Source organism: Saccostrea cucullata, unplaced genomic scaffold (genome assembly GCF_032062105.1).
Source record: "Saccostrea cucullata isolate Sc308-1 unplaced genomic scaffold, CSIRO_AGI_Scuc_v1 ctg959, whole genome shotgun sequence".
Taxonomy (NCBI): domain Eukaryota; kingdom Metazoa; phylum Mollusca; class Bivalvia; order Ostreida; family Ostreidae; genus Saccostrea; species Saccostrea cuccullata.
The window spans coordinates 18,116-29,214 of NW_026940681.1; the positions used below are offsets into that span (position 1 = coordinate 18,116).

Genomic DNA, 11,099 nt, shown 5'->3' on the forward strand with positions numbered 1-11,099 from the left:
TAAGAATTTAAAAAAAGCAATATCTTCAAACTGAGTTAATTTGAAATGATACAAACGAAAAATCCGGGAGAAACGGGTGATTATCACAAGTGTCCGTACTTAAGGAATAATTAGTAAAGAAAAGATGAAACAAACTATATGTATCCAAGAAAAAACTTAAACATAATATTCTTCTCTGTAACGAAGACTTCAAATGTTTCAACGGCAGTGTATCAACTCAGGGTCCCTGGATGGTTTAGGCCTAACAGATGAAGCCAATGTTGCGAAAAAGGGATCGGGATCGGAATTCTCTTGCAGTTACACGGGGTACCTCACAGGGTTTTATTGAGAAAATGGCGGAAAGGCGACGGCGAAAGAATATTTCCGAAGCCGAGAGCGAAGAGGATACGAGACATGATCGAACACACGATGTAAGAAACACATTTTTGCTTTTGAATGGAGGTTTGTGCCTCAGATGAAGGAATGGTCACATATCTTGTCTGAATGTATGAGCGTTTTCTCGAATTTCCTCAGTTTTCTTACTATAGCAATTCAGTCTTTTTCGTCCCGTTCTTTGGCTTTAAAAAGTATAATTAATGCTAAACATTATAAGGAGCAAGCGATATGGAAACAATTAGAAAACACATTTTTTTTATATAGTTTCTTTATATTTATAATTGTTTTAACTTTCGTTTCATCCATTCACAATTTTGCACATTTATATTTTTCATCACTTCATTCACTTGTTATTTGATGTTTCAGGATAATGGAGATGAAGTACCAGATGATAATGATCTAAAACGGAAAGTCAAGGTAGTCATAAAGATTACTGTAAAGTTTTTATTTTGATATATGCTCCTTTTGTATGTGATGGGACAACCCATTAACAGGTTGGCACAACCTACCAAATGGTCCTTTATCCCCCATTTGGTAGACAATCTACCATATCGGTAATGAATTTTACTGACCATTTGGGGGACAAAATTGGTTGTGTTTAATTTCATGGAGTGGAGTGGAATTGCACGTAATTTTAAACCATGTGGAATAAAATATAGATATTTATCGGTGTTCTGTTTGGAAAAAATCAGAAATTCTATGTGCAATTTTTTACGCAGAGTCGTTAAAAAATTTGACAAAAATGTAGCTTATGTAAACAAGTGCAATGTTTCTCCGTTTTTTACTTTAAAAGAAAATTTTCTCCTTCTCCAACGATACATCTTCTCAAATCAAGATCTTCTGATCCGCTCCGCTCCCCATAAACCCTTGACCTAATAGGCTAAGTTGTCGGGGTTAGAAATACGTTCTCCGATTGGTCTCATGTAAGTTTGCATGAACCAATCAAAATCATTGTTTTATTTAAACTGAAACTAAATTGAAAAGAGAAAAACGCTCCAGTTGTAGTCCCAAGGATAGCGTCTTTAACATTAAATAGCCCAGTTAAAGGTTTATTTCAGCTTTTTAGTTGAGATGCATTTAATTTATTACCGACTACCAATATTATCTCGAATTCTCTGTTGAGTTCATTTACTCTGATTGGCTAATAGCAGAGCTCAGTAGAGTTCAAAATGTGTAATCTCACTAGATGGCATTACAGTAAACCCTGTCAAACTTAGCCTATTCGGTCAAGGGTTTATGTGGAGCGGATCAGAAACTCTTGACTTGAGAAGATGCCAACGATGCTGCACCTGTCAATCGTGTCCTTTACTTTCAATTTCGATCATCTGGGCAACCAATCAATTAGTGCAAACCAATCAAAACGATGATCTTTTTTAAACCTGTTGAAAAGTCGGATTTAACTACGGAGGCACATTTGTGTTAATTTTCAATCAGGAAATCAGAAGAAAAATAAGTTTTCGCCTCTATTTCCTTTTGTTTTGAATACAATGGCTTTGCTCTTCATAAAAATAGTAAATGCAGTTGGAGTGTTATATAATTATTGCTTTAAAATGATGGAACATAAACAAGAATATTGGCAAAAGTCATTTTGCACATCTTTTATTGAATATTATTTTTCAAATTTATTAAATTCACCAGTAATATGCATATTAAACCCCAAAAGGTCGCATGGAATCTTCAACTTCATCCTAAAAGAAAAATGACAACAAATATTACGTTCAACTCTGGAAAAATGTAACTTTATGGCAGGAAGTGTCCACCATACCGGTAAGGCATGAGGAGCTCATGTTTAACAGGATTTTATGGCGATAAACATTGACGAAGATTCAAAAAAAGATTGAAAGTGAACTCAGCAAGAGATAAATCACCAGATAAAATTGAATTTTTATCCAACAAGACACAACAAAGATTTTTTTTGATTGATTGATCAAGAAGTTTGGCTGTTACAGACAACTATGTGTATTGTTTTTACGAAGTTACGGAGAAATTGCACATAGAAATTCGACTGATTTATGTTAATTGTGCGAGGAATATGTACACTAAAATCCTCCAATGCCTAAATAAATGCGCTTTTGTTTTTTTTAAAATAAAAATTGCAATAGAATAAAAAAGTCCCCCATTTGGTTAGTAAAATTCGTCACCGATATGGTAGATTGTCTACCAAACGGGGGATAAAGGACCATTTGGTAGGTTGTGCCCAATCTGATTAAATCTAAGAAAGTGCACTGCAATGATGTAGCTTTTTCCATTTTTTTGGAGGGGCGGGGGGTAAGGGGGAGATACCTCTTATAAGCATTTCCGTATTGGTGCAAGTGCGGGAGTGATTCTCTCCTGTGAATTGTGATCCAAGGTTTGAAAAATTTTCACATTCCAATTAAATGTGTCAAAGCTTTTTCTAAGGCTGAATATTGTTGTTTTCTTTCATTTTCATAAGATATACATAAGATATGCAGAAAAAAGCCATCTTAGTTCTAGCTTAATTGCATATTTTGCTCGCATTTTTGACAAAAGAATGAAGAAGAAGATGAAGAAGAAAGTGAGGAGGAAGAAACAGATGAAGAAGAGGAAAGTGAGGAAGAAGATGATGAGTCATATGATGAAGAAGATGAAAGTGTCATCATTGAAGGTGATGATGGAATCGATGAGGAAAGACAGAGTGGTGACGGAGAGGTAAGAACATTTAATATGCTACTATTTCTCATAAACCATTTTAGAAAAAATATACTTCAGAAATTTTTTTTAACATTGATAAAAAGTGACTGCAATATCTGGTTACTTTAAAAAATCTTGACTCTTTTTAATTTGTAAATATGACACATTTTCAATCGATGATTTCCATTTACGTAGGCTAATATTTTCTGTTTTATGATGATTAGGAGCAGCCAGAGGGTAATGAAGCTGTTGATGATGATGAAGACAAGAAGAATCCAGCCTATGTCCCCAAGCAGGGAGCATTTTATGAACATGACATGAGGATATCAATGGATGAACAGGAGGAGGATGAGAAGAAGTAAATTTATTTAAAATGAGTTATTCCATTGACAACTTTTATTATAATTTTTTAACAGCCATATCACAGACAATTTTTTAAACATGTTTCTTCACCAAGAAAAAATGTACTGTTGTCATTCATAGACCAAAGAAAAAGTTATGGAAAGATGAAGGAAAATGGCAGCATGATAGATACAATGAGGCTATGCAGGCTCCAAAGACGCGGGCTGAGTTGTACAGTGTGTATGGTTATGACATCACAAGGAGTGACAAAGCCCCAGACGCCCCTCCTAGGAGCAATCAATCCAGGTAAAAAAATTAATGTTTATAACGGCGACAGAAGTTACAGGGATGTATCTTTGAAACTGACATTTCAGATGTTCCTTCTTCATCCAAATGTTCCAAATGCAAACTGTGCATCCTTTTACTAATATATGAAGATAAATTATAAAATTATTAAAGTAAATGGCATGAATATTAAGTGTTCTTTGGGTGGGCATTTAGTCAAATGAAAATGTTTACATTTGATTTGTTTATTTCTTATGTTAATAAACATACTTCTATTTTATGTATGGATAATTTTCTTGCAGAGGTCCTCGATCCAAACAGAGGTCACGATTCAGAGATTTTATACCTGAAGGAGATTATGTACAAAATAAAAATAGCTACAACAGTCTAAAATCAGGTGGGAGACGGGAGTATGATGAGAATGGAAGAGGTGGGCGGGGCTTCTCCAGGAGAGGGGGAGACAACTACCGGAGGAACGACAGATACAGGAACGATAACTCTTACTACAACAACAGGAACAGAGGTTATAATAAGTCTGGTCAGGGAGACTTCAACAATAGGGAAGATTTTCCTGACCTAGGATACAAGGAAAAGCCCAGGCGATCTGATGAAGGCAGGGGATATCAAAATGATAGGCGTAGTGATCAAGAATATCATAATCGTGGGTTTCAGAGTGATAGGAGGAATGAGCAGGAATATCATAGTCGAGGTGAACGTTCCAGTCAAGATCGAGATAATAGGGGTCCTAGGGATAATAGAAACAGTTCAGAGAGGGAGAATCGTTCATACAATAGAGACAACAATGAACAAATTTATTCTGAGAAAAGTGATTATGACAGTCGTTCAGGCAAAGATAATAGATCAAGTGCCGAAAGGACATCATATCCCAGAGAGGAATGGATAAGTCCTGAACAAGAGGGAAGGTCATATAATGACAGTTATAGACGAGGGAGGGGGTCAAGAGGAGGCAGAGGCAGTAGGAGACCTGGGGGGAGAAAAACTGAACCGGAGAGAAACTTCCCCCCAGAGAGGAATTTCCCTCCAAGGTTTCAGAGAATGAAGCAAAACATGGCAGCTGCAGAGGGTGATCCCTCACTTCAGCAGGGGGCAGGGGGAGATGAGGAGGTGTATATGTCCCCACCTGCGTCTCCACCTGAGGGTAAGCAGGGTTTTCCCCCTCCCCCTCAGAGAGAAAGTCAGCCTCAGGTGGCACCTGTAGCAGAGTCATTAATTGTACAGAACACTGGGGAGCGTAAGTCTTACTCCAAGGAACGGCGTGTCAAGTCAGGACGGGGACCAGAGGAGCCACCCCCGCCAGTGGTTCCAGAGGAGGCGGCACCACCACCAGAGCCACAGGGAAAGCAAGGTTTGTCATCTGAGAAATTAAAAATCCTTAAATTATTAATGAATTAATTATTAAGTAAAAAATTACAGAATATGGAGTGTAAAAATTAAGAGATATATTGATATGAGGATAAAAATTGATCTGACTTACCGGTACTTTCATTAAATTTTATTTTTGGGGGTTTTGGTTTGCCTAGTTAAAGATTTTGGAATTCTGTCTTGGTTTACAACAAAATGTTTCAAGATTGGTGTTTGTTTAATCAGAGGAAGTTATCCAGTCCCAGCAGTTTGACAACAAAGCGTACAGTAAGCAGGACCAGGGAGGTAAACCTAAGCGCTACTCCTCCCAACGACAGCGTAACATGCCTGACGTGGGGGGATTCACGGAACAGCCAATAGATGGACAGAAGGCATTCTATCCTCCAGGTAAAATTCAGTGTGATGTATGGAATATTTTAATACATTGTATTCAACACTGTTGGGTTAGTTGGTGTATGTATTCTTTGCATGAATCCATGTTTCCCTATGTTTTCAGAATAACTAATATTAAACTGGTTATCTTTGTTAATCCTGCACATATGAAATAAATTTTGCTAGTAAGAGCTGTATATTTGGATATTCACCTGTAATAATAGCAGTCACACAGTATATTGCATATCTTGGATATTTGTAATTTCTTGGAAATCCTCCTTTATGTCTTTAGAAAGACTAGCACTTACAATTTTGCCAAATTTAAGCTGGAGTCAAGACAAAATATACATACAGGAAGCAACCGGTGCCAAAGCAAATGTTGCTGTATGTGAGAATGTAGCTTTTTTTTTTAAGCAAACAAAATCAGCAAAAAACATTTCAGTACACTTTAAAAAAAAAAAAAAAAAAAATCTAAAAACTAAGAGATGCTGTTTTTACAAAAACATTAAAAAATAGATCCATTAAATTCTGGCATTAGAAGTGTGAATTGTGATACATGTATATGTACCTTTAATTTCCATTCACCTGATTAATAAGGAACAGATGACCTATCAGGATACAGAAGTTCTAAAATTACCTAGAAAGGTTGTTTTATACAGGTTTGGCTGTATTTTCATTTATCTAAAAATGTTAAACAGCCGTGTATTTATCAAATGTGGCCTAAAATACACTGTATACAATTCATAGGTGGAAAATTAAAATTAAAGCTACACAGATTTATTGTATATACCGGTAATTCACTTAAAACTTTTAGCAGATATACATTGACTAATACTGGAAAAAATATAAAGTTAATAAAATGTAACTATTTTTCAGACACTGTTTTCATCAAAGGACATGAAAACCCTCTGTCAAACTTTTACCTTTGTGCAATTAAATGGGATAACAATCATTTCGCTAGTGCTGAACATGCATATCAATTCAGCAAGGCTGTATTTCATAATAAAAAAGAACTGGCCGAGGAGATGAGAAAAACCGAGGCTGCAAATAAAGTCAAAATGTTGTCAAAGAGCATAAATCCGTCTGAAAAATGGATCAATACCAGATGTAGAGTCATGAAAGATATACTTATAGAAAAATTTAAACAAGTGGAGCCCTTCCGTACTGCCCTTCTGGCAACTGGAAACAAACCACTGGCTCACGATGTCGCGAGTTTATTCTGGGGAACAGGAAAAAACTTCAACGGCCAAAACATGTTTTGCAAGCTGTTGATGGAAGTCCGAGACCAAGCACGGGCTCAGATGTGTAAATCTAACATCTTTTTCTTATTTGCACATGCACATCCTGATATTTAAAGCATGGTCATTTTGTCTTGTAAAAAGATCAACCTTCATCTGTTTTTCAATTAATTTATCATACTTGTGAATGAAATATACTTTCAGAGCTTTTTAATGCAGAAAACTTATTTGAGGGCATTGGCATGTTATAGTGGTAATCTAAAAATAGAGATCCAATTCCTAGGGTTTTATCGGTTAAAAACAGCAAGCTGTTTGGGCTTGATAAAATGCAATAAGGATTTACATGTACTATATACAGGGAAATTTTTGCCCCCATTTTATTTTCTCCCCTTTTACCCTACCCTCATTTGGGCAAATTTAAGATGGGACAAATTCAAAGAATACAGTATAATTTCTTAAACAAAACTTTGATTGGGTGAATTTAAAACGGGGCAAAATTGTTTGCAAGTGTGAAAGTGCGAAAATAACTTGGCGAAAATCACCCTGTATACAGTAAATGTTATTGTAGATCACTAGATTCTCACGACACCTTACTTTTTGCAAGTATTGCTTCATATTTATGATAGAATGAAATTTTCTGAGCATGCAATCTTGTTTAGTTATATAGAAAGTGTTGAGAATGTAAAAATGATTTACAGTACTGTAGCTGCAGATTAAAGTGGAATCATCTTTTTTTTAGGGGGTGGGGGCATGATATCAAGAAAGTGCCAATGCTCATAATATGTAATTATTAAAGTGAATTCTATGAAGTTTGATCAAACAGAACCTACTAACATATCTAATTGTTCCTCAATGCTGAGCTTATTTCATAATTTTCAAACTTTCTCACATGACAGAAAGTTAGTTTCAATTTCAATAATGAACACTTGTTTTTCATGTCAATATTGCAATAAGTATAAAATTTGTATTTAATTTAACTAAAAGTTAAGTTAATTGAATCATAATTATATTGGTTTCAATTTTATATTTGTATTTCACTCACTTTCCACATGAATGCTGCTTAAACCATATAGAGTACACATTACGTGTATGGTATAAAGGATTGTATATTGTACATGATTATCTCTCTCTCCACAGCAAGCCAAGCCAACTTCCCCACACACCCTAACCCTGCTATACTCCGACCCCCAATAGCTACAGTGGCATTCCCCATCAATGGTAAGCAGAAGCCACCAAAAATGCTTTAATATCATAATGCACCAGCATAAACTTAAAAGAGATGCCAAATTTTTGTAAGCATTGTAAAGGGATACATTTTTGATTGTATGTCAAGGATTATCATCAGATAGATTTTATTTGTACATTGATTTCCATAATTATATCACTTCTCTATTATGAGCAAAGAAAAAGCAAAATGGTAACTTCCAGAATTTGATGCTTAGGCTAGTTGAGGCTCTTATTTTCTCTGAAACAAAAAAATTTCTTCAAAATGGATGAAAAATGAATTGAAGAAAATATGGACTTTGTGAAATAATGAGTATACTCACAAGTATAAACAAAATACTGTAATTATCTAATATTTCAAGTAAAGGGGGCAGGAACTGAGCTGTTCTGGACATACTAATTTAACCGAGACTTGTATTTTAGCTGTACCAAGTGCTGCAATGTCTACTCCTCAACAACACATCTTCCCTGGGAACCAGCCAGCTGCCATGACAACACAAGTTCAAATGATCCCCCCTCAGTACACCAACACAGGGGTTCTGTATCCAGCAGCCCCCAATTTTCCAGTGCCCCCCGTTCCTTTAGCTGGATTCGCTCCCATGGGAAATCACCCACCAGCATTAGCCACCCATCAACAAGGCTTCCCCTCACCCCCAGGGACTCAACCCACATCAGTGGGGGCCCAACAAAGCCCAACACAGTCAGGACCACAGGTAAGATTCATCAGGTAGATACATGTATATAGAGTGAAGTAAGTAATTAGGATATAGGCTTAATAGTTTTTTTTTTACTGATTCAGGAGATGTTCCGAAACCAAACAGTGTATTATCCTCCCGAGTTACAAATGCGAGGCTCAAGAGCAACACCAAAGAGGGCAAAGGCTGCCATTCCCATTGTCAATCCAAAGGTATTCAAATCAGTTATTTCATCCAGAAATCTTTGGATTTTCAGCTCAATACCTGTATAAATCCTGCAAATCAAGGGCAAATTCTTGCAAATTAATACAGCTGATTATAATTGAATAATTGCATAGTTAAGTTAATTATTTATGTGTTTTAATCATAGGAAGTGAAAAGGGAATTTCATAGAGAAGACTATGTAGCAGAGGAAATTGTGTCACAAGAAGATCATATAGAACAGATGCCCCCTGTGGGGTTGGAGTCCTCAGAGGAGCAGGTGCCCCCTGTAGGGCTGGAGTCTTCAGAGGAGCAGGTGCCCTTTGAGGACCCCACAGTTTCCAGAGATAGTAAGGAATTGGATGAGGACTTACAAGGCCATAAGGAGGCACCATCAGGGGGCACAGATATTGTAAAAACTGAGGACAGTACGATAGATGATAATATTAATAATTCAAACAATATAGTGGTGTCAGAAGTTTCAGAATCTGTTTCAAGTACAGACAAAGAAAATGAGGACACAGAGAGCTCAGTTGTGGTCAAATCAGAGCCCGAGTGTAGCATAGATCATGAGAGTATAGAACATAGTGGTGAAATTCCACCAGAAGCAAGTGTAAAAACTGAGGATGTTGGAGAAACAGTAAAGAAAGAAGAAAGTGAGGAATCACAAACTCTGGAGATCAAAACGGAGCAAACTGTGGAGATCAAAACGGAGCCAGTAGATGTGGAGTTTGAGACGGAACAGAAAGATTCCGTGGAATCGAATGCAGAAACGGTTCAGGTGAAAGAGGAAGAGGAAAATGCTAGTGATAATGAGAGCTTTGCTGATGCCAAAGATGAGTTGGAGAACGAAACAGATAAACAAGAGGATGGAGACCCTGTCACATAAAGTGTGTGTTAATATTGTACTGTAATCTGACTTACCTATGTGTGGGACTTTCTCAAGCTTGTTGTTTCAAAGCAGGTTTTTCTTTGCTTTTTGATTTCTAACTCAAATCTGGTTGTCAATGCTTAATATAAAGCAGTTATGATAAAAGATTTTGATGAAAGGAAACTGTTTTGCATACTCCCCTATTATTACTTCAATGACATACTGTAAATATAAGCATATGTAGGCAGTATCCTTTTTAGATTATTGTGTACATGTTAAAGAGTGTAAATTCATGTAATGAAAAGGGTAAAGGTATCGTGATAGATTAAGATAAATATTTAGATGAACCGAGTGAGCTCAGTTGTTTTGGAAATTATTTTGAGAAAGATCTAGATTTTAAACATGTACAAGTGCTATATATTCATGCTTGTTGTTTTGTGAAAAAAAGCACAGCAATTTAATGCATACATACATATTCTCTCACAATAAAAACTTTAAAAAAAAAACATCAAGGCAATTTTGAGGGTGCATCAAAATTTTCTATTAAAAAAAATCTTTTGCAAATATTGTGTGAAATACTAATTAAAGAGTGTACGCCTCCAGAAAGTTGTACTAATCTTTGGTCTGTTTATGAATTGTACATTTACTGTACATTTATTTTCAAGGTTCAAGTTTGTTATTGTTTTTCCTAATCATGAACTAATCACTTTTTGTACCATTATTCATGCACTGCTAAAAATCCTTGTATTACAGTATTTGTATAGAAATACTACCAGTAAATGCTACATGTTGAATGTAGTAATGCTACATGTTGAAATAAAAAACTTAAGTTCTCTATCTCTGAATTATAATGGTTAAGAGTTTTTTGAACACTTTTCCTCATGAATTTTAGATGTTGCACTTTTCCATTTCCATGTTTTGTTCCTTTTTTTTTTTTTTTATAGAACATTACTCTCTGTATAAATGAAATTTGACTCAAGTTTCATTTTAAAGGAGTAAATTTGTTATAATTTCACTTTGTATATGATGGGTGCATAAAATGTGCAATTTATGTAAATTTGTAAAATATCAGTTTTGAAGATATGAAGATGTATATTAAGATTTGATATCTTGTTTTTGGATTATATATACAATGTAATATTAAAAAAAAGAAGAATGTAAATACTAAGTAAATCTTTAATAGATTATTTTGTTAGAAATGGTGATTTAAAATTACTCAGCATGTTTAAATTAATAATTAAATGTAAATTCTTGCATTTAGACCTCTTTTTTTTTTTTTTTTTTTTAATCTCAGTGACAAAACAGCAATAATGTTCATCATACCTGTATGTGATAAAGCTCTTGAATTGGAGGAGTAGAATTATGCATTTATAATAAGAGGAATATAAAACTAGAAGACTAGCTCTACGGACAGGAGAGGTTTCTCTTTTTGACATCCTCCCCCTCCTGGTATTGGGGAAG

The 11,099-nt window shown here is 35.4% G+C and overlaps 1 protein-coding gene across 1 annotated transcript; it reads left to right on the plus strand.

Moving 5' to 3' along the window:
* Positions 1-297: 297 nt before the first annotated feature.
* LOC134255995 (uncharacterized) lies at positions 298-10,475 on the plus strand. Its single transcript, XM_062738594.1, has 12 exons — positions 298-410; positions 742-792; positions 2,887-3,045; positions 3,252-3,385; positions 3,511-3,675; positions 3,957-5,020; positions 5,263-5,424; positions 6,286-6,714; positions 7,785-7,865; positions 8,295-8,584; positions 8,671-8,778; positions 8,937-10,475. The coding sequence occupies exons 1-12, from the start codon at positions 333-335 to the stop codon at positions 9,654-9,656; spliced, it is 3,441 nt and encodes a 1,146-aa protein (XP_062594578.1). The 5' UTR covers positions 298-332; the 3' UTR covers positions 9,657-10,475.
* The last annotated feature ends 624 nt before the right edge of the window (positions 10,476-11,099 follow it).

Coding starts and splice junctions, on each gene's coding strand:
- LOC134255995 (XM_062738594.1), top strand. CDS start 333: ATGGCGGAAAGGCGACGGCGAAAGAATATTTCCGAAGCCGAGAGCGAA. Junction 5,021..5,262: donor AGAGCCACAGGGAAAGCAAG/GTTTGTCATCTG, acceptor TTGTTTAATCAG/AGGAAGTTATCCAGTCCCAG. Junction 8,779..8,936: donor TTCCCATTGTCAATCCAAAG/GTATTCAAATCA, acceptor TTTTAATCATAG/GAAGTGAAAAGGGAATTTCA.